The 20,702-nt window shown below is 40.0% G+C and overlaps 1 protein-coding gene across 4 annotated transcripts in view; it reads left to right on the top strand.

Annotated features, from left to right (window-relative positions):
• Window positions 1-20,702, top strand: part of plekhg5b (pleckstrin homology domain containing, family G (with RhoGef domain) member 5b) — a 110,831-nt gene that overhangs the window by 59,436 nt on the left and 30,693 nt on the right. For all 4 annotated transcript variants that reach the window (XM_021317026.2, XM_012863436.3, XM_021317009.2 and 1 more), the window contains 5 exons: window positions 15,404-15,545; window positions 17,700-17,799; window positions 18,004-18,064; window positions 18,215-18,306; window positions 18,391-18,527. In XM_021317026.2, the coding sequence (XP_021172701.2) occupies window positions 15,404-15,545; window positions 17,700-17,799; window positions 18,004-18,064; window positions 18,215-18,306; window positions 18,391-18,527 (532 nt within the window). The remainder of the gene's footprint in view (window positions 1-15,403; window positions 15,546-17,699; window positions 17,800-18,003; window positions 18,065-18,214; window positions 18,307-18,390; window positions 18,528-20,702) is intronic.

Here is a 20,702-nt window from a genome sequence, read left to right on the forward strand (position 1 = left end):
AATCTGGGAAAGAACAACCCTTTTCATGTGTCACAGAGCAGAGGAGGATGATGTTATGAAATGTTGTGTACAGTAACTTTACTCTGTCTGGTGTCCAAATCCTATGGAACAGTGAGTCAGGCAGTCTGATCTGGACACTTTTGAGTGAGTCAGAAACATTGGACTGGTTCTGTTAGACGGTTTTGGGGTTTATTTGGCTCTGGGAAGATTTCTTTGTTGCCTTTTGAATCCAGGCATACTTTCTAAAAGTCCCTAAAAAGGTCAGTTACGCAAAATTGGCCCAAGGGAGAACTCTGCAGCGATTATGGACCTGCGCTGTAAACACAGAGCACAGTTTACATCCAGACCTCCTGCCGTAACCCGGTTCTGTTATAGCTTCCCCTTCTGCGGACGCAGCCGGCCACTCTGCAGCACGTCGTTACGATTACGGCCGTCTAGTTTTATCTCAAGTGGTTTTGATAAGCGGGTTAAAGCGCTGATTGACCGTTCAATAAGCCTCATACCTGAAGAGCCGTTGTCCAACGTCAGCCTGGCAACAGTTTCCAGGCTCAACAACGTGACGCCGTGATAAAAGCAGATCTTTAAATGACAAATGCCAGAGACTGATAAGATCTGTTTTCAGTGAAAGCTACACATGTCAGCTTGCTCTTAGGAATAATGCGCATTGTGGAGAATTTCCACGTTTTTGGTGTCACAATTCCCTGTAAAAACTGCCCAGTTAACTTATGAAACGTAAATGATTCTTAAAGCTAACCTGTTGGAAGAGGAACAACGACTCGAAGCTGAGGTCTCTGCTGTCTGACAACCTTTTATCTACATAATGCAGTTTGCTTGTCAGGTTTTTTTTTTTTTGTAAGAGAAAAATGTAGGGAGATTATACATTTTGCTTGTTTGAAAGCATAAAGAAAGGTATGTGCAAAGCCTTACAATGCATTCATCTTCTGTTGTTGCAACATAATCTAACTTTGATAAAAAATCCAACTTTTCATTTAGCCAAATCCTCAGTCCCATAATTAGTGACAGTTCTAACTCCTAAAAAAAATATGTAATTCAAACAGTTTTAATGTTTTATGATACTTAATTATATATGATTAGGTATTTCAGTTGACTCATGCATTTTGATGGTATAATGCGACATCTGGCCACTCTTCAAAAGGGACCAGATGTGAAACGGCAGCTGGCTGATGTTCGTCACAGGTCTAGAAGTGGCTACAAGAAAGCTGCCTCTGGCCTCAACTTCCTGGTCAGAGCAACGCATAAAATGTTTTAGACAGCTGCAACCGTGACAAGCGATGCTGGGCAAAGACATCATCTTACCAGCAAACAGTTAGGAGGAAGGAAAGAAACCTAAAAAAGAAATCACTGAAGCTCCCTGCTAGAGAACCGGATGAGATGTTTCAGTGTGAGACTATGCTACTGCCTTAAAGCTAAATTTATTTCATGTCATGGCTTTTCACACACTACCTAGAGGGTCCTGTGTCACTTTTGTTTAAATTATAGTTTGTTCTATGTATATATTTTTTATACATGTGTTTTGTGCGGAACTTTGGTCAGCTTCTATGTTAAAGTGCTCTAGAAATGGTCTGATCTTTATAACTTTAATAATAATCTGTATTAAACGACAGACCACATTTAAGGTAGTGTTTCATCAGAATACAGTTGATTCAATTAAAGCATGAGAAAACTGCTATTTTGCACTTGAATAAGAAACCTTGAGGCGATTATAACCTGGCATAAAATAAACGTGTTTATTTCCTTGAAGCTTCAATCACTGCATGATCCAGCAGCGTTATGGCTGACTCATGGAAAGCTCTGATTTTTACAGAAATTAAGTCATTAGGAGGCTTTATTTCACAATAGCAGGGTTGGTTATCAACTTCTAGATCTTTGCATCCAGTCACTCCAGAGTTTAAAGGCCGCCTGGAACTACTGCCTTGTTCCGTCACCAAGTTAGTCGAGTTTTATTGCAGGTTACGCTGAATTTCTGTTTGCAAATGGGAATCTTCCTCATTAAAGTAGTTTTCTTTAATCTAACTTGGTCTACTGTCATGCAATGCGGATATAGAAGGCAGCGACTAATCTATCATATTTGGGGTCAGCTAAAAATGGGAATCAAAACCAAACTAAATGAAAGTAAGGTGCAATAATTTGAGGACATGGGGGTGCAGAGTAAAATAAGTCTGATGCACCATTGCCAATGTACGTTAATACGAAACGATGCATTTATGGATATAAAACGAAGGTGGAAAAGGGCAAAACGGCAATGTGTGGGTACGAGAGGCAAAGGGGCTCAGAGCTGCCGGAGACCACCGCTTATACTTGATGTTTGTTGTTCAAGGATCACTGTCCGGAAATTTTACCACTTTCCCTTTACGGTTGTGCCGAACATATGCCTCAGAAATGCACCCCCCCCCCCCCCACGCACACACACACACACACACACACACACACCTACACACACACACACACACACACACACACACAATTCCAGGAGGTATGAACCACAACAAGTGCCTCTGTTTGAGTGAAGCCATATGGGCTGTACTGTAGCGCACTGGGAGAGTCTGTTAATCCAGAGCAGACCTGCAGACGGGAAGGCAGTACAGTTGCATAAGGCTCTGCAGTAGAACCCAAGGCCTGGCTCTCTGCCTCCCGCCTTCCCACTCAGCCAGAGGACACATGGCAGGAGAAGAAAGCCGGCGAGCGGGCTCTCCAACAGATGCATTGTTTGTTTATTGAAAAAAATAAATCAGACATGGGCCAGGCGTGCCCTGGCTTTGATCTCCTGCGGCCTTCCTCTTCGCTGTTTTTCAGTCCCACCTACCGGGCCACAGCTAATGGCAACTCTGTAATGTTTAGGAAAGTGGGATCGCTCCAGCATACATGGGGAGGCCCTGTGGGGGTTGGGTGCTCTGCTCCTATGAGGACAATGAAAAATTTCTTTGGAAAAGGACAGCAAACGACTCCTTCTCAGCAACTTGAAGCACACTCCCCTTACAAGCATTTCCCTCCCCTCTTTTTTTTTTTTTTTTTCTCCCTCGGGCAATCCATCACATTTAATACGGAAGCTGATGTTGTATATTTAGTTAGCAATTAGGGTTCCTGAAGGGGAAAGTTGCTTTTTTTTTTTTTTGGTTGTGGATTGTAAAGACAGACAACAAGCCTCGGTGCTGGAAAAAGTGTGGAGTCGTTGAGCAAGTTTATCTTTGGAGAGATGTTTTCTAAAATCATTTGACTGATCTCTGGCAGGTGAATCAGGAATTCAATTAGTTGCTGGAATCTTTTTTCACAGAAACCATCTGGAAAAAGGCAAACGCCTTCAAAGAAATACCAAGCAGGTCATTGGATGAAGCATCTATCGAAAGCACAAGCAGGCCGTGGATCTGCTGCTTCACCTCCGGGACCGTGGAGTTAATAAAATCCTTATTTCAATTATGGCTTCAAATGGTTACATAATCCTTTTTTTTGCATAAAAATGATTAAAATCTAACTAATTTTACTTTCAATTATACTCATTAAGTTTTTATTTAGCGATCGCTGCAAAGCAAACAACTCCATCCAAGCAGCCATCACTGTCACTACAAGCTAACTCAACTAGTTTGTGGTAATTATTCTGACTTCCTTCGTTTATTCCAATAAATAAGTCATCAGTTTGATGTTTTTTAGTAAAAGTGTATGTAACAAAATTTTTATCTAGTCATATGTTTGGTTATTTTGGAGTTTGCAGTTTACTCGTGAGACTGGTACCACATAAACTGCTTTAACTGAATTATTTCAATATAAAATTTTAAACATTTTATATTTTATATTAGCACCACTAATGCAAATTTTGTTTATGCTCCAAACTGGTTGTCTAAAACCTTGCAGGATAGATTTTCTAGGAAAGAAATGGAAAAGAACATTTTATAGGTAAATGAATGATACAAAAAGGCATAAGACATGTATCTACATCAAGTTATACTAAAGATTAAATCTTTAGTATAACCGATTAGCATGCTAAAAGGCTAGCCAGAGGAACTGTTTGCATTCAGCAGTGCAGACTGCAGGCTAGCTGACAGAAGTTAATAGCATGTTAGCTGTGACGCTCCATAAATAGCATATTAACTTTAAAACCAATGATAAATGCAGCTATTTTGTTTTTTACCACTTTGTACATCTGTTCTGAAGTAAAAATGCTTCATTTTAAAGTAATAACGTGTGTGTGTGTGTGTGTTTATATATTTATATATATATGTGTAAATAAATAAAAGTTAAATAAATAAATCTCAGAAGAGATGACTTTTCTGATTTTTATTTATTTTTTAATTAAGATAATTTATGCCGGGTTAACGAGGCAGGATAACATGCCCGACTTTTGCCCTGCCCCAATCTCCTTCCGACCCTGATTATCTGGATGGATCCTAATATAATCTTATTAGATATTTCTGCCTTGTGTGGCGTGTTAAGGGTGATCTTGTCCTCTCGGAAGAACGTCAGGACCACTCTGACCTCAAATAGGGCATATTCAACATGCTGGATTGTCTTGCCCCGATATCCTAGCGTGTGTGTGTGCTGTTCCCCTGAGGACAAACAAGCAGGCAGGTTGCACATAGAATGTCCTGGAGGGGGGGGAGACACAACTATGGCCTCTATATCATAGTGTAGAAAACATAGAGCTGCTGTCTCCACTCCTTCAGCCAACGCCTTTTTGTAATGTTTTTCTTTATTAAAATTAGTCCACAAACTATCGCCATTGTTCTTCCTCATCGGCCATGTTTGTTTAATCTGAACTCACGTTGGAAACTGTGATTTAATCAATATTATCTAATACTAATCAATATTATCATGTGATCTGAATCTTATACCAGCCAATGTCTAAATACAAGCGTTTTTTTGTGTTTCAGTAAATATTAAGAAGTAATGAACATAATGTTAGATGAAAACTTCAAAATGTTTAATGGGGAATGTTTCTGAAAGTGACCCACCCTGTGGTTCAAGAACATCTTTGTACTGCACCCCATATGTCAAGTGCTCATAATTATCTGCTCACGTTTGCTTTAGCAGCATGAATAATGACCATAGGTAACAGTAACAACCTTTTTTTTTCTCTCGCTGTTAAGCTTGTCATCACAATGACTATTTCAGTTCTTCAAAATAAGCATTTTCTGCTTTGTTTATTAAGGAATTCAATATCAAGTGTTCATTTATAGTTAGTAACTTTATCTTTGAACGTAAATGCATATTTTTAGTAGGTTAATATACCTTACTACTTTTTAAAGCACTCCCTGCAGTTCAGAATAACAAACATATTTAATATATTAAACTAGTTTTATGGACAATGATTTGAATTCAGACCCTATAGCAATTCTGTGTTTTAGGCTGACTAGATGGGATGGATTCATGGTTCCAGACTTGAAGAAATGATTTGTGAACATCTGTTATCTATATGCGATGGAGAGAAAGCAGCACATCCAATAGGAAACCTTGTGTGTAATGAAGAGCTGTGTGAATGTGACTGAATGGCCCTGGAGTCAAGTTGACTGGCATAATTAGTACATCTTGCAAATTTACATTTTTTCTTCTAATTTTTAGGGTTCAGGATAAAGGTTTTGGCAAAAGATTTCAAACATTACAGAGACTAGTGTAAACTATAAAATGGAAGCTCTCCATCCATCCATCCATCGTCTTCCGCTTACCCCAGGTCGCAGGTGTAGCAAGTTTTCCAATCAAGTGTGTTGCAATGAAACTTAAGGAAACATGGATGAGACTCGGTCATCGATCCAAGCTGTATCAGAAATATAAAATTTAATTTTTATACATTTTCCCCCATGGTCTGGTTCAGAAAGGCAACTTTAACTTGGCACAACTCTGACTAGTTCCTGCAGTGCAGCACATCTCAGTAAAACCAAACTTTGTGGAAACAAAGCCCGCATGTGAGGATGAGATAATGATGTGAGCTGATTGCTGTTTATTTTTTCACTCCCAACACCTGCGTGCCGTCATCGGTTGGTGTTTGCAAGTTCTCTGCGTAGAGGTTCTGGTCCAAAAAACTATGCAGAACACAAAAAACCTGCAAAGTGCCATCACCAGATGTTTTAGGGAGACAAAAACTGAGCTCTCAAATGGGTCGGACTTGACTCAAAGGGGTTATTGTGATGCGTTTAATGGTCAGTAGATGAAAAGGATGCTTCATATTCACATTACAGCACATCCTGTCCTCCTTAATGTGGCCATTCTTTTAATTGGACATTATTTTTTCCTCCTTTGGTTTAAAAAAAATCCTATTTAGTCTATATACATTTTTAGTTGTGTATATAATGTTCTAAAGAAGTCAAATCTGACCAAATCTAAACCAGTTTGAGCTATATTCTTCCAAAACGGTAACAACCTGTTTTATTTGATGCAGATCACCATATCTTTACAGTTCTTGACTTCTTTAGCAAATGTTTGGAAATTAATGGTAATAGAATAAGAACAAAGTGAGCGGTTTCTACCTCAGAAAGCATTGTGAGTTTTTATAGGGTCACTAAAACCTTGGTTTACACACGGAGAGCAAATGCAGACCCAGGAATTTTGCAAAGTGTCCTTGTTGACGCCCGTGCAGCCAGGTGTTTATTTCATGCTATTGCCGGGCGTGCTATGCATAGAGGTATCGTAGCAGCAGTATGTGGGGGGCACCAGCATGAAAATCGCCTTACTATGTAACGAGCCCACTGTCTCTGCTTGGACGGTAAGGGCAGAAGTGTTACGGTTCTGCAATCATTGGCGCAGATAACTTCACGCACACATTGGTTGCAAAAGCCAATTCATGCTACAGTGTTCACCTTATTTATTTATTTATTTATTTTTTTGTTTAGTGTTGACAAATTCTCAATATAATACACCATATCTCATGGTTTTAATGTGGTAAAATGTCAGGATGCTAGGAGTTTTATTTGGGGTCTGTTTATTTCTGGCAAAGCATTGACGTGTCAACGATGGATCTACCAAGGTGCAGTTTCTACAGTTTACACTGTTAGAAGACAGTTATGATGACGAAGAAAAGATTAGACAAAAGTGATTACAGACTTATATTTCATTTACACTTATTTAGTCAATTATTAGTTTTAGACGATTTGAGAGGAAAGGTGCTTTTAGGTGTGGCTGTTACCCAAGGTAGCGGCACCTTAAAAATAAACTTCTGCATTTCTCTGTTTTCCAGAAGATCTCAGGATGCTTAAAGTGTTGCAACAGATCAAGCTTAGGATCAACAGCCCATTTGTCGTTTGAGTTGATTTAGCGTGGCCCAGATTCAGGCAGAGGTCACCGCATCGGCGTATTTGCCTGGGAAGCGCAGACAGCAGTTGTCTTCTGCAGACTATGAACCACTGATGAGGTGGCGGTGCGTCTGGGTTTTGGCTTTTCTCATCAGTCTGATGGTTCAGACTGCGTGAGCTGCTCTGACCAAAGTCTGTCTGGTTGTTTCGTCAACTTACCAACAAGTCCCAATGTTTGAACAAGACCGTGCATGACTCTTGCTGCTCCAACGCTAACCAGTCGTTTACGTGTGTGTGTGTGTGGGGGGGGGGGGGGGTTGTTTTAACTGGAATTCTTTGGAGTGTTTTCACTTTATTTGCATTGACGCTTCTAACAAGTAGAAAAAATTTAAAGTTCACAATTGAGCTGTATTAAATGGAAACGGCAGGCAAAGAGGTGACAACTTGCGTGTCGGAACAGGAACTTCAGTAATCCATTTTTGCCTGAATGTGTTGATGAGGGACATTAATGTTGGCTCGTGTAATTAAGCACTCTGTGTCTGGATGTGGTCTGCTGTGGAAAGCTTTCAGAGATTAGCCTTTGTCTCATAGTTGCGTGTCTGTGTGGACGTGAGCGAGATGGTTGCTTAAAACAATGACGGAGATATGACTTTGCTCTGTGGGGATGGGCACTGTGTGTGTGTGTGTGTGTGTGTGTGTGTGTGTGTGTGTGTGTGTGTGTGTGTTTGAAGTAGAAAGGTGTTGCATGGGAGGTCACGTTTCCCCAGATAAGCCTTTTTTTTAACCTTTTGCACCACGTTTTTCTGCCTGATCAGTAAGTTATTTTTTGACTGTGACACTTACCTCCACCCTGAATCAGCCACACTGACAATCACATCTCATCTCTTAGTTAAACAAAGTTCATTATAAAAAACATCAGCAGAAGTGTTTACTAAGTAGTTTTAGTAAACCTTTTCCAATATGACTTCCAACAGAGAGGCTCAGGTATACAGATGAACGCAGCTCTATAACTGTGGGGGTGCATGTTTAACCAATCGGATATAGTGTAAAGTTTTTACCTTGTTAAAATAGTTTAATTTTTATAACCTATTTGTTTAAATGCAGTTGTCAGGTCAGTAAAACAAGTCGCTTAGTGAAATGCTATAATTTCACAAATGAAGTTTTATTATAAAATCAACCCACTATATTCCAGTTTGGTCCTGTCTGAAATAATCCGTTTAAAATGCAATTGACAAAACGGTAACTACATCTCTTGTTGTGGTTTATTGGAATCTACAAACTTCTTGTTTCTCATCTTCCCGTGTAGTTAATGAGCTCTTGGCATGACTTATTACTGTTTGAGATCCTTTAGTCTACTTCACGCTGTCACCCAAACACGTTGTGTTTGGGTGATTTTTATGATTCTAGAGGTCTAAAAGTAATCAGGCCTGGATGTGCTCTCAAGATAATGTAGTTAATCACAAATGGTTCATTATTTAACAAGAAGGGGAATTATATTTTTTACATGTGGCCAGGGTTGTATGGATAGCTTTATCCATTATTAAAATGTGATTTGCGAACATTTTTACTGCAACTATCTAAGGATGGTTAATTTAAAATGTACACAGAGTCCAAAGTGTGAACAAACCTGCATATTTATTTCTTGGCTTACCCACCAGGAATTATCCCTCATGGATAAACATGATTCTCCAAAAAATGAAGCTATTAGCAGAATACACTAATGCTTGCATTGCACTTTATAACGCCCCTTATTAAGAATAAGTTGTGACAACATACGAGTGAAAAGGTCACCAGAAATGTAAGATGCTTCTTGGAGTCACAGGACAGCGTTGCCTGTGCTTGACACGCTTTAATAAGTTGCATTTTATGTTTGCACGAGGCGGAGTGGTCATGTTATGCTTATGTTTATATCCGTGTATAAATGTGTGCGTTATTCCCTACAACGTTGTAAATAATCCAGTACCAGGGTCTGGATAGCAGGTGTGAACAGCTGAGGTTTTTCAGTGCTGTGAATCTCCGTCCAGGGCGACATCTCATTGGGGAGGCACAAGCATCCTCAAATGTATATTAGTGATTTTCTAAGAATTATTTGCATATTTGCCATATGTCCAGCCAATTACATTTTCTTTCAGAATTTTTTTTAGTAGTTTTACAGGCTCACCAATACCTATGTGGTATATTTTGCTTGTGTAAAATGTTGGCAGTCTAAAAAATTAACAGTAATTAACATATATCTGCTTTAACATTGGAAGCAGCCAAGATTATTAAGTTATTTTTTTATATATCAGTACCAGTCCCATATATTTACCCTATATATATATATATATATATATATATATATATATATATATATATATATATATATATATATATATATATATATATATATATATATATATATATATATATATATATATATATATATAGCATATATTTACTTCCGTCTTGTCGCTGTTTTTGTGCGTGTTTCGGGAAGAGAGTAAATGTGCATTTATATGGGAGTTTGTTGGGAGGTGTAAAAGCTGCCATCAGGCGCAAACATCATGGGGTTCTATAGCATCTGGGTCACTATTAGACTATTCTTTTATTTTGATTGGTTTGGCCTGACCCGTCACAATATGTATGGTTTAAAACATGTGAACCAATCAACTTCCTGCAAGACCACAATGTGACCCTTCCCCTTTTCAGCTCCATCAGAAGTTGGTAATCTCTTAACAGGTCCATGGAGCATCCTCTGTCTACTGAGGAATTAGAGTTTTTGGTTTATTTCAGCAAACTCGCCAGCTTTTAGGGAAATGGGTTCTTTAAATCAACCATAAAACATCACGGAGCGCCTCATATTTATGGAGTTTTTGCAAAGGGGGGAGAAAAAAAAAAGAAGAAAGGAGTTGGTTATTTTTTCTTATCTCCGAGAAGATGCATTCCTTAAGAAATCAACCCCAGCGGGTCTGGTACCGTCTGCTGTTCGTGATGCATACTCGTTCTGTTACGTGTGCTGTTTCATAAATGCAAGGTGAACTCTAGCGGGACGTGCTGTTCCAGAGAAGGCTGAGCGAGCGCAGAGGAGGAAGTTCAGGCGGACCACGGATTCATAAAGCAGAAAGCTGTGGGCCTTTTCAGCAAAAAATTAAGAAATAAAAAATGGAACAGGGCATGGCGAAGCACACTTCCTCAAATTTCTCCTGTAATTGCTGGGCCTTATCTGAGTGAAAGTTTAAATTTATATGTAGCCCCTGAGCCTGAAGACATACTGGCAGCAGACTTGAAAGCTTGTGAGGCAACCTGCACGAACTCACCTAGAATTGCCCTGAATAGCCAAAGGTTTAATGGCTGCGAGGAGGCTGCAGCCAGATTTAACTGCATGGCTGTTTTCTTTTTTTTATTTTATTTTACACCAACAGGATCCATCCATGGTCATAAATCATTTAACCGTGCAACACTCTCCCCACTAATCCAGGGAGATCCAAGAGCTGGCACGCAATGGGGGGACACTCAGGCGTCACAACTGCATGGCACGTGTTTGTTTCAACGCACGTTCCTCCCCTCATGGTGTCAGCTGGCCTGCACCCCTCCTGCTTAATGCACACGAGAAAAGATCCAGGAATACTTTATAAATGCTTGATCAGTTGGCTTTCATATGAACCAATCTTTATTTTAACATTTAATATATATCATTTTGAAAGAGAGAGAGAGAGAGAAGATGGTCAAAAATGTTCATCATAATGACAGATACCAGGAAAAAAATGCAACGTTTCCTGTTTTATGATTCTCTTTAGCAATTTAGCTAAAAGGATTGATGAGGTAGTAAAAGGAAATTAATACAAAGTCAAGATGAAAGTAAGAAAAATGAAAATAGCAGTCTAAAATTGGAGAATTTCCCCCGAACAGTGCTCCATCCATTTATTACTCCTTTTTATAGTAGGATGTCAATCAGAGGCCAACATTGAACAGAGTTTACACACATTCTTAATCAAAATCTTGCATATTGTATGATATTAACTTTCTCAATAGAAGAGAAAACGGGTGCAGGAGGGAAACCAAGTTCTGGGAGATCCCAAAGCCTAAAGGGAGGTTCTGAGGAAGCATCCTGATGAGATGCCTGGACCACCTCAGCTGACTGAGAAGAACTGCTCTACGTTGAGCTTTCCTACAGAAGATTATCATTTCAGCTGGTTGTCTCCAGAATCTTCTTCCTTTTGGTCGTAATTAATATGCTAGGTCCATAGGTGAGGCTCAGAACATGGACGGAGCAGTGTCCTTTAGCTCAGCTATTTCTGCACCACGGCTAAATGAAGTCCATCTATTCCCCTCCATCCTACCATCACATGTGAATTAGAGATACTTGAACTTATCCACTCTCACTAATAGGGCTTTGAATGATCAAGCACATGCATACAGCTCAGTTATTTACTTATTTTTTGTGTCCCTAGCAGGTCCCCAAGGTCATGTGACTAAGAGCTGGTGGTCGTACCGCAAGCAAGGCTGAAATGTGGACTAGAAAATCAAATTTCCTTTGCCCTTCAGCAATTATGCATGAGAAAATGTCTGGCATTTGTCCTTTTTAGTGAAACATTGAGACACTCTGCTCTTCAAATTAATCCTAATTTCAGAAAAAGTGTTTTTACGGCATCCAATCATTAGGCTTTGGAGTCTCCCATCTCTGTAACAGTCTTGGTTTAACAGACCATACCAGTCCTTCAATTAAAGTAAACTCTTAATTCCCTTCTTTTTTTATTCTTTGGTGCTCCAGAAATGATGCAACCCTTTCCAGGGGTTTAATTGATGGATCTGCACAAATGTATGATTTTTAAAATGATAGGAATGTTCGCTGTTTGAACATTTTAAACCCAGCACTGACAGGGGAATCTTCTCATATTTTTAATAAGTCTTTCTCTTGCTTTGACCTCCCTGAATTTGGCTAAAATCTTCTTTTTCCTCCAGCTGCTTCTGTCCTGACAGGAATGTGAAGCCCTCAGTGTGATGCTATGTGCGCTGTATATGTACGCTCTCCTAAGTTTCCCTCTGTTATGCTCACCTTTCTCTGCTCTGGCAGTTTTGTTGACAACCGACCAACCCTGTCAGATGGGGGACTAGCTAAAAGAAGCGGCTTTTTGAGACACCATCAGGATTAGTTGTAACAGACTCCTGTCTAGTTTTTGATCCTTGGAGGATGATCTGACATCAGTGAGTCAGTTGAAAGAGAGAAGTCCTTTTCACCTGCAATTTGTTGAGCTGCAGTAGTTCAGGAAAAAAAAGCAATGTGCTGCTCTGATTGTGCATAATTACAAAAATTACTACTATCTGGTCCTTTTATTACTTAGCTTTTAAAAGTGTTTTTTTTTTTTTTTTTTACATGGTGTTGTGTGGCATCTTGTTAGTTTTAGCTTGAATCTGAGCTCCTTCACAGACTCTTCTTCTTCTGTCTTAAAGGGGACGTCTCATGCTTTTCAATTCTTCTTTTGTACACAGAAATCATTCCATTGTGGTCTATAGAAAGTAGAACTGCAGTGCTTTGGTCTGAGTTCTTCATTAATTCACCCCTACGTTTCCCTCCTTTTGACCTCGTTTTGGGGTGTGTCTGAGAGCAACACGTTTTGGTGCCGTCTCTTTAAATCTAAATGAGCCACTTCACAATCCGCCCTCCTCCAGGTCACAGAGTGTTCCTCTCCACCCCATTCGGCCATTTTGCGAGTCAAATCTGGCTCTACAGCAGGGGTGTCAAACATACGGCCCGCGGGCCGGATCCGGCCCGCCGATCAATTTAGTCCGGCCCTGTAGCTAAATGCATTATCATTATATTAAAAAAAAATAAAAAAAATGTTTTCTTCCAGTGTCCTGTCTGGCAATGTGGCAATAAGATGCCACAAAGAGCTCATCATATTTGACTTTCACAAGTGGGCAAGATAAAAGGAAGAGAATGATAAAACAATTATTGAAAGAAACATGTACTTCATTTACATGAAGTACATGATTACTCCGTAATTGAAAATATGCAGTTCCTATATTGTCCACGAGGGGCGCTGTGTTTTAATTAGCAGATTAAGCTTCAGGTGTGGAAAAATTCAAATCATTTCTTAATTTTTATCTGTTTGATGTATTTTGTCATGCAGGACAGTGTTTTTAAGTTCCAAAAAATGTGAATAAATGTTTTTCAACATTGTATAATCACTGTGATCAGTTCTTATGCATAATGCACAAGTAAATGTTTAACTGAGTAAAAGTATTGTTGAAATTGCACATACTTTTCTTAAAAACGCTGAGGTTATTCATAATATATTGTGTAAAAGTGAAATTAACTTAATATAAAAATCAACAACAAGTCCACATTTATTAGTTCTATTTAATCTTGCAATGAGTTAACTCGTGTGGCCCTCTTGAGATCAGATTAAGCTGGATGCGGCCCCTCAACCAAAATGAGTTTGACACCCCTGGTCTACAGCCTTCCGAAATTGACCTACAAAGTGTGCGCCTCTTTCTCTCCGGACATTTTTGTTAATTTCTGAGAGTTGGGCTGTGCTTATACGGCATGTCACGTAAAGGATTGTGGGATTCCTTATAGCTCCTTAGTGCCAGTAAGGGGCATCGCTAGGTTCCGATGCTAAATTAGCCGCAGGAGGGAGCGTACAGGCTAATTTTCCTACCTCCTGCCGTACCGACTGTACTATTCGGACAGTATTTATCACAGCGACCCCTGACACACTTCCACTTTGCCTAAAGAGTCCTAACTGAATAAGGTTATCTGGATGTACCCTTGTTGTGCAGCTTGTCAGCAAACACTGCGACATGATTGTTAAATGTAACGGAGAAAACTGAACAGGTTGAAAAATAGCTAGAAAATATATTTCCACAGCGCCTGTACAGACTATATTTAAAACTTCAGGCTTATAAAGTAGATGTATGATGCGTCCCCTTTAAAGTTCACGCCGACAGTGGCGTGACCCGGGTGCGGTGACCCTGGGCGTGTTGGAGGAAGTGAGAAGTCTGCTGCAGGAAAGGACCCTGGCTCGTGCAACCCAGAGCGGGCCTTTAATCTCTGCTGGACAATCAGATGGCTTTGACAGTGTGCAGGCACTAATTAGGTCTTACGATTAAGCTCGGGCTTTACATCTCCCTCAGAGCTTCTGGGCGGACTTTTCATTCTCCCTCTGAGGTTTCTGTCTTCACGTGGGACTCTAGCCCAAACATGACTACTCCCCCCCCCCCCCCCTCCCAACTTCCTTCGTCATTTAGTCATTTCTTCTCCAGCTTTACAAACCGCTCCCCCAATTTGACCTGGTGACACGTTAAAAGCAGCCTATAACCTCACATGAGGCACACTGTTTTGCTTCGACAGCATACTTCTCCTGAGACGAGGGAATAATGCTTGCAGGATTGGCATCTGCCTGGTCTCCTTTTGCCTTACACAAGGGCTTGACTACCTATTTTATGCTGCAATCTCTGCTGCACACACACACACACACACACACACACACACACACACACACACACACACACACACACAGAGGCACAGACACACCCTGCTCCTCCCGAGTACAAGAAAACAATGTCAGGAAGTACATTAGCAGGACCTCCATTGTATCTCCCCATACATCCCTTGCTTCCTGAGCTGGGAGTGGGTGCTGCTTTGCTGGGACACACTGAAGAGTCTACTGGTGCTGAAGTGGTGGACAAAGCTTGGGGGGGGGGGTGTGGTTGGATATGTCTGGACCAGAGGCAGACAGACCCTTTTTTAATCCTGCAGCCTTCTGCTGCAGCTCTGCAGCTTCTTAATTGGGGCCTGTGGCACACAGCATCTCCCAGTTGCTGACTTGGAGCCAGATCTGTGGTTTGGGCACAGGGCCACAGCTGCTGATTATGTCGGGGTGAGCTGATCCCAGACCAGCGCACGAGGTGACTTTAAGCTAGTTTGTTGTCGAGCCTCAAAGGGGCACAGAATGGTGGGAGTCGCCAAGCCTCAAGGCTGCCTGTGGCGGCCTCTGTGGTCGTTTTTAATTGTAGCAGAAACAATAGTGGAGCGACGAGCTGTTTATTCTGAAAGCGTGTGACCGTGATGGCATTTTCACTTTGGCCCTGCCTTAATTTTTTTTTCTTTCTTTAAACACGTCTCTGCTTCACTGTAAAGATTCTGTGCGCGGCAGCTCGCTGACCTCTCGTTCGTCTGTGTTCAGGTTTGCCACCACCCGGACTGTCAGGACCTGAACGGCAAAGGCCCGCTTCATCTGTGTGAGTCATGTGACTCACGATGCCATCCAGAGAGCGCCGACAACATGCACTTTGACCGACACCCTCGATTCGACCTGCAACCTCAAGGTAGAAGATTTCTTTATTTGGTAATCCCACCCCCCCCTCTCCCCCTGGGAGGGGGATGAAGTCATCCACCATTACCTCACTACAGGACCTTCTCTGTGTAAATATCATGCATGCCAGGTCTTTATCGTTGTCTATATAAGGCAGGTGATGTCAATCATTTCGCCTTTTTGTGCCTAAACAGCCTGATCGTTCACGTTAAGGACGTTCTGATCGGTCCTGATAGCCGTTGCTTTGCTTGAATTAGCGGTGATGCTACTCAGAGTCATTTAGTGGAAAGCACTGGAAGCAGCAGCAGCTGCAGGATGCTTTCAGGAGGAAACGCAGAATGTGTTTGTGACACAACAACCTGTGCAGACACATAGTGCTGTTGGCCCATTCACATAAAGCTCTGACTGGTCGATGACTTGCCTGATCTGATTAAATCTTCCACAGAGACGATCCCAGTTCCCCGCTGAACCTGCGAGCAGAGGGCGCTGGGCTGTAATCTGAGGATCTGGGGCTTGTGCGAACTAGCCACTCAGGGCGTTTTTTTTTTTTCATCCGCAGGTGTCGACATATTTAGGACATCGCTGCTTTCATCTCATTGCCGTTTTAACAACATCACTGCTGGTTCTGAGGAAAATATACACGAAGTTTATCTACACATGAAAACAGTTGCTTGCCGACCTTTCAAATTTACCATCTGTTTTACTTCTAGCCAACTTTTTTTGATAGGGTTCCAGAAATTAGGCCTATTGAAATTATTATGCACCTGAAGTTGATTTGTTCAACAAGCCTCTGAATGTGAATGCACATATATTGCAGAAACAAGCATAAATGTGTAAAAGCTTTCACTCCAGCTCAATGCAATAGGAAGCCTAATCAGTGACTGTTTTATGTCTTAAGGAAAAAGTGTGTGTATATGTGTATATATATATATATATATATATATATATATATATATATATATATATATATATATAGATATATAGTATATATATATATATATATATATATATATATATATAAAGACCACAGATTACACTGTTGGCATTTTTTTTAAATGACAATGAAGCAAAAATAAAACCTACTTCCTGTGTGACTTTATCAGTTTATCAAACAGAAATTGTGAAAGTCTGGCTTCTTCTTTACCACATGGCTTTAGTTTATTGGAGTTTGTTTCAGTGTGTGTGTATATATATATATATATATATATATATATATATATATATATATATATATATATATATATATATATATATATATATATATATATATATATATATATATAAATAATAAAAAAAAAACATCTCTGGACAGGATTTCAGTCAGGTCGAGGCGTGCGCTTTGACTAGGCCATCGCAACACCTTGATCCTCATGTTTGAGTTTTAGATTTGCGTTTGTGCGGATATGCTGTATTCTGCATTTACAAACCTGAGCTGTAGTGCCATCTTCTTTTAGAGAAGAGAAACTTTATCCAAGCCACACGTGCCCAGTCTGACATGGAGTTCTGATGTCTTCCCATTTCTGAGCTTTTCATGGTCTGACCTTGACATGAATTTGTCGGGATGTCCACTCCAGGGAAGATTAAGAGCGGTTATATATATTCTTTTACAGTCTTGTCATTGTATGTCTTGACATTTCTGGAAATGGCCTTATAACCCTGCCCGGACAGATCGGCAGCAACAATCGGTTTCCTTCTGAGCGCTGTGTTACCACACACCTGTGTGCCCCGGAGCAGCAAACTGCCACAACTCCTGCTTTAATACAGACGATCACAGCTGCTGATCAGCTAATTAAAATGCTTAAAAGGAGCTTTCTCACTTAAACCCTTTGCTAGGATGTATTTTGTTTTTTTCCCCCCTCAGAACTTTTTCATCTAGGTTCATATTAGTTGAATAAATAACGACATAGTGGAATCTCTAGTGTTTTGAACTCATGAGGTTACATTCTTTATGATTAGCCGATGCATAAAATCACAGTTGAGTGTCTGCGTATATTCAGAATCTATCTGGAAGACCACACAGTTCTGTTTTTTTTTTTTTACGGGTTACCACAGTTTGTTTTTGTGTGTGTTTTAGTCATTTGTGTCAGCTCGTTGCAGCGTTTGAGGTAAAATGAGTTGCGATCCGAGGGAACAGAGGGAGTGACTGCTGTGTTTTCTTAACCTCCAGCTTCCATCCTGGCTCGGAACGTGTCCACGCGCTCCTGTCCCCCACGCACCAGCCCCCCCTCCGATCTGGAGGAAGAGGATGAGGGGAGCAACGACCGCGGGTCAGTAACCTTCCTCTCGTGTCCTGCTTGTGTTTATACACTCCCCCTGCCTCTCAGGCTCTCCTCGCTGGACTGTTCAGAGCCAGGAGGAGTGCGTCTCGTGTTTTTTAGGTGTCGGCGCTCACGTTTAGCTGGTAGTGTCTTTGTTTTGAGGAGCTTGGCGCATGACTTCTATCATGATTTGTCCTGGCGACTGTTTTACAGAGAGCGTAAAACGGTGGGGATGAAGTTGGGAAAGAAGAAGCAAAGGAGACGACACACTGACGTAAGTAACCCTCCACGATTTAATGAGACGGCAGTTTTTGTCCAACAGTCAGCAGGTTCTGAAATAACCAGCCCGGTTCCACACGGCTGTTCTAAAAGAGGGAGCCCCCCCTCACCTCTGTAGCCTTAACAGCCCATCTGCTCTCTGCAGGACCCCAGCAAGGAGTGCTTCAGCCTCAAGTTTGACCTCAACGTGGACATCAACACAGAAATCGTGCCTGCCATGAAAAAGAAAACACTGAGGTATAGGAGAAACAAAAGGGGTCTTTTTGTTAAACGCGTTTTTAAGAATGTTTAAAACCCGCTTTGTTTCCTGTGCGTTGTCAGAGAGGTTTTAGGTCCGGTGTTTGAGAGGAACGGCATCGAGCTGTCACAGGTCGACTTGTTCCTCGATCAGTCCAATACTCCACTGGCGCTCCACTTCGAGGCCTATCGCTTAGGTGGACACTACCTCAAAGTTAAAGGTAAAAACAACGACGACGACACCTTTCTTTATCAACCAGTCCTCTGTCTGACCGAGTAAAGTAGACTTGTATCACAGAGGAAGTTTTATCATTCTCTTCCTTTTATCTCTTCTTTCTTTCACCTCTTCTTTCTCTTTTTTTTTCTCTTCTTGTTTTTCTTTTACTCTCCTACTTTCCCATTGTAGTGTCCATATAATTTGAAATTCTCCCTGCAGGAATCACAAAAAAGAGGAAAAAAAAAAAAAAAAAAAAAAAAGACTTGTATCACCTTCCAAGTCTGGTTAAGTAGTAAAAGACGACAATTTAGTGCATAAAATACACACGTCTAGAGGACTTTTTAATCAAGGTTAGGCGTTTATTGTTTCTCATTTTCATGAAAAATTTCTGACCATAAGAATTTCAATGTATTGTGGCAACGATAAACTGCAATTCATGTTTGAAAATTCCCCCAAACATTACAGCATGGCTTGGAATTGTTATTTTCACCATTTCCACCACCGTTCGTTCTACAGGAGCATCAATAAATATGAGAGAACTTGGAAATGGGATTGTGTGCAGTTAACTTTTTTTATCTTCACCTTTGGTATCACAACAAATATCAAAAACATATGAGAAAATTATAACTCCCTGTTGTCCACCCCCATTTTTCCATGATTTATATTCCCTTAAGATTGAAACTTGCGTTTTGTTCCAACTCATTGATAGTTTTGACTTTTGGAGGTACTGAGAACCCACAGATAAATCTTTTGTCATTAAAAAAATGTAAAGAAGGAAAAAAATTCATTTCATTGTTGTTTTGAGCACTTAGACCCTCATAGGTTAGGGTTTCAAACTTGAATCTTGGGTCTTATGCTAGAACTTCTATTAAGCCTTTTTTGTTCTTTTTGAAGGAAATGAATTTCACAGATCACAAACTCTGCTTTAAATTTTTTTTTAAATTGTAGGACAATAAAGTCCAGGTTTATGATGGCCTTTTACCGCTCTTCCAAATCAGTAGCTGTCTCCAACATTGTATTGTTTCATGATTCTTGAAAACACAGATAATTGGACCGACCTAATTAACTTTTTTTAACCAAAATGTCCGGATTGGTCCTTGCTGGAAAACGTTACCCCCTTTTTTTTTTTTTTTTTTCTAACCGGATCCAATGTGAATGTTTTATGATTTGTGGAGCATACAGATAGTAAAACCAAACCAAAGGTAAATGTTTTATTCTAAAATGTCAAGAATGTTATAAAATACTTTTGAAAAATCTTTCAGTGTGGAAATGTATAAACTTTTGAGGTGGAAATATTTTGTAGCAACCTTGGATGGAACAAAATATTCATGGAATAATTTATCAGAATGTGCCAAAACACTGGTGCCAAATGGAGATTATATTAATTAAAATCGGGTGCTTTAAACAGATTTTAAACATTGATTTTTTTTCTTCCTTGTGATACAGGGATTATTGCACACATTTCAACTTGTTTTATATAGCAAGCATCTTATTGAAGCAGGTTCATGAATTGTTTCGACTGCTCACATTATTTTTTATTAATTTAATTGCAGTTTATCTATACGGGTGCAGAATTGCACATTGTATTTATTCACATCTAAAGTCAGCAAGGCTTCCTAATTGGTTATTTTTAATTGTTAATATAATTTAGGTCAAGTGCAGTGTGAATAAATAAAACGTAATGTTGGTAGTAACAAAGGATAAACTCTGCCATTTTGTCTTGTTTCACTAATTGGAACGCAGTTCAATTAAGATGCATTATTTAAAAAAACAGTGCCTTATATTTCCTCCTACCCCGTTTTGAGCATAACATTGAGCTGTTGTCCTGTGAATAGTGGGACATTTCTCATTATACGTATCGTTTTATTTTTCTGTTCCCTTTATTCTTTCATTTTTCCGTCAGGTTCAAAATAAACTATGTAGGATCTTGGACAAGCCCCAGAAAAAGATGGCTATACATAATTGCTCAAAAGGTTTTGTTGATTACAAAGTGATCAATTAAGCAGATTTAAAGGGTATTTTAGATTCTCTAGCTTGTTAATTTGTTTCTTTAAATGGATCGACAAAGACAAACTAACAAAGTTTGTTTAGAGTCAAAGCTACTGACTCAGAGGATTAAAGCGGTAGACTCTGTATCAGACAGCAGTGGTCAGAGCTGGAGAATGTCGCTGTTCTGCCC

This window comes from Fundulus heteroclitus, chromosome 1 (genome assembly GCF_011125445.2).
Source record: "Fundulus heteroclitus isolate FHET01 chromosome 1, MU-UCD_Fhet_4.1, whole genome shotgun sequence".
NCBI classification, from domain to species: Eukaryota; Metazoa; Chordata; class Actinopteri; order Cyprinodontiformes; family Fundulidae; genus Fundulus; species Fundulus heteroclitus.